The sequence below is a fragment of the Armigeres subalbatus genome, chromosome 2, assembly GCF_024139115.2.
Source record: "Armigeres subalbatus isolate Guangzhou_Male chromosome 2, GZ_Asu_2, whole genome shotgun sequence".
NCBI classification, from domain to species: domain Eukaryota; kingdom Metazoa; phylum Arthropoda; class Insecta; order Diptera; family Culicidae; genus Armigeres; species Armigeres subalbatus.
Window position 1 is genome coordinate 458485863 of NC_085140.1, and position 1409 is coordinate 458487271.

The 1409-nt window shown below is 40.6% G+C and overlaps 1 protein-coding gene across 1 annotated transcript; it reads right to left on the bottom strand.

Moving 5' to 3' along the window:
* Positions 1–216: 216 nt before the first annotated feature.
* LOC134213830 (ubiquitin-ribosomal protein eL40 fusion protein) lies at positions 217–1143 on the bottom strand. The gene is made up of 2 exons (XM_062693220.1): positions 997–1143; positions 217–760 (listed from the first exon to the last, which is right to left on the bottom strand). The coding sequence occupies exon 2, from the start codon at positions 748–750 to the stop codon at positions 364–366; it is 387 nt and encodes a 128-aa protein (XP_062549204.1). The 5' UTR covers positions 751–760; positions 997–1143; the 3' UTR covers positions 217–363.
* Between the last annotated feature and the right edge of the window lie 266 nt (positions 1144–1409).

Below are 1409 nucleotides of genomic sequence, written 5' to 3' on the forward strand. Positions count from 1 at the left end.
TAGGTATCTGTAAAGATAACAAAACGTAGTGGAATTAAATGGAAAGTACATACTAAACTCGTCTTATACATTTGAATATTAACCTACCTACTTAAGTAATGAAGTGAATGCGTAAGATGAACTCCTCCCTATCATTGTTGATTGTGGTGGGACAAATTATGCACTGCACAAAACTCCAAATTTAATTAGAACGATCTTTCTATCAATAAACACACCTTATTCATTCCGTGTTGATCAACTTTTATTTAATTTTAATCCAATGCGACTTCAATTCACTTGATCACAAACACACCGTATCTTCTGAACACGGAACAAAGAATCAGCAAATTGAAGCGAGACACCTCCAAGAACCGAACGAATAGATTACTTCAGCTTCTTCTTTGGGCGCAGATTGTTGGTGTGGCCACACTTCTTCTTCCGGCAGTTAGTGGCCCTCGGGTGCAGACGGGCGTAACACTTGCGGCAGATCATTTTGTCGCAGTTGTACTTCTGGGCCAGGATACGCAGAGATGGCTCAATGATACCACCACGGAGACGCAGCACCAGATGGAGGGTAGACTCCTTCTGGATGTTGTAGTCTGACAGGGTGCGGCCATCTTCCAGCTGCTTTCCGGCGAAGATTAAACGTTGTTGATCTGGGGGAATTCCTTCCTTGTCCTGGATCTTGGCCTTGACATTTTCAATGGTGTCGGATGGCTCGACCTCAAGGGTGATGGTCTTGCCCGTAAGGGTCTTCACGAAAATCTGCATCCTGGATTGTCTGAAATGGAGAGATCAAAACTAATAAGCAGGAGAACCAATAACATCAGACATCGACGGACACATTGAGGTTATAACAAGATAACTAAAAACAAATCACAAAATTACCGACATAACTAGATGGGATTTGATTTTTTATGGAATCTATGTTTGAATACAAGTGCTTATAATATTCAGCATTTTACAAAGGACAAAAATGCCGAATAATTCATCAAAAATGATAAAATTGCTACTTACTCTTTCCCAACGTGTCTCTTCCAAGATGTATTTCGGTGAAAAAGGAGCTTCAAATCAGTTCAGCTGTCATATATTAATTTCAGTTCAGTGGCCTCAGAACCGTCTATCACTATACCCGTTCATGAAATGAATTTTGAAAAGGCCTTTTTGCCTTTCTCGTACAACTAAGTTGTACCGAAAGGCTATCATTTCACTCCGCAAACGAACTTTTTATAGAAGCCTCTGAGACCCATAGTATTATATACCAATCGACTCAGCTCGACGAGCTGAGCACATGTCTGTCTGTCCGTGTGTATGTATGTGTGTATGTGTGTGTGTATGTGTGTGCACAAAAGCTATAAAAAACATTAGACAACTTTTCGTATAGTAATCCTCAACCGATTTTCTCGCAACAAGTTTCATTCGACAGGGGA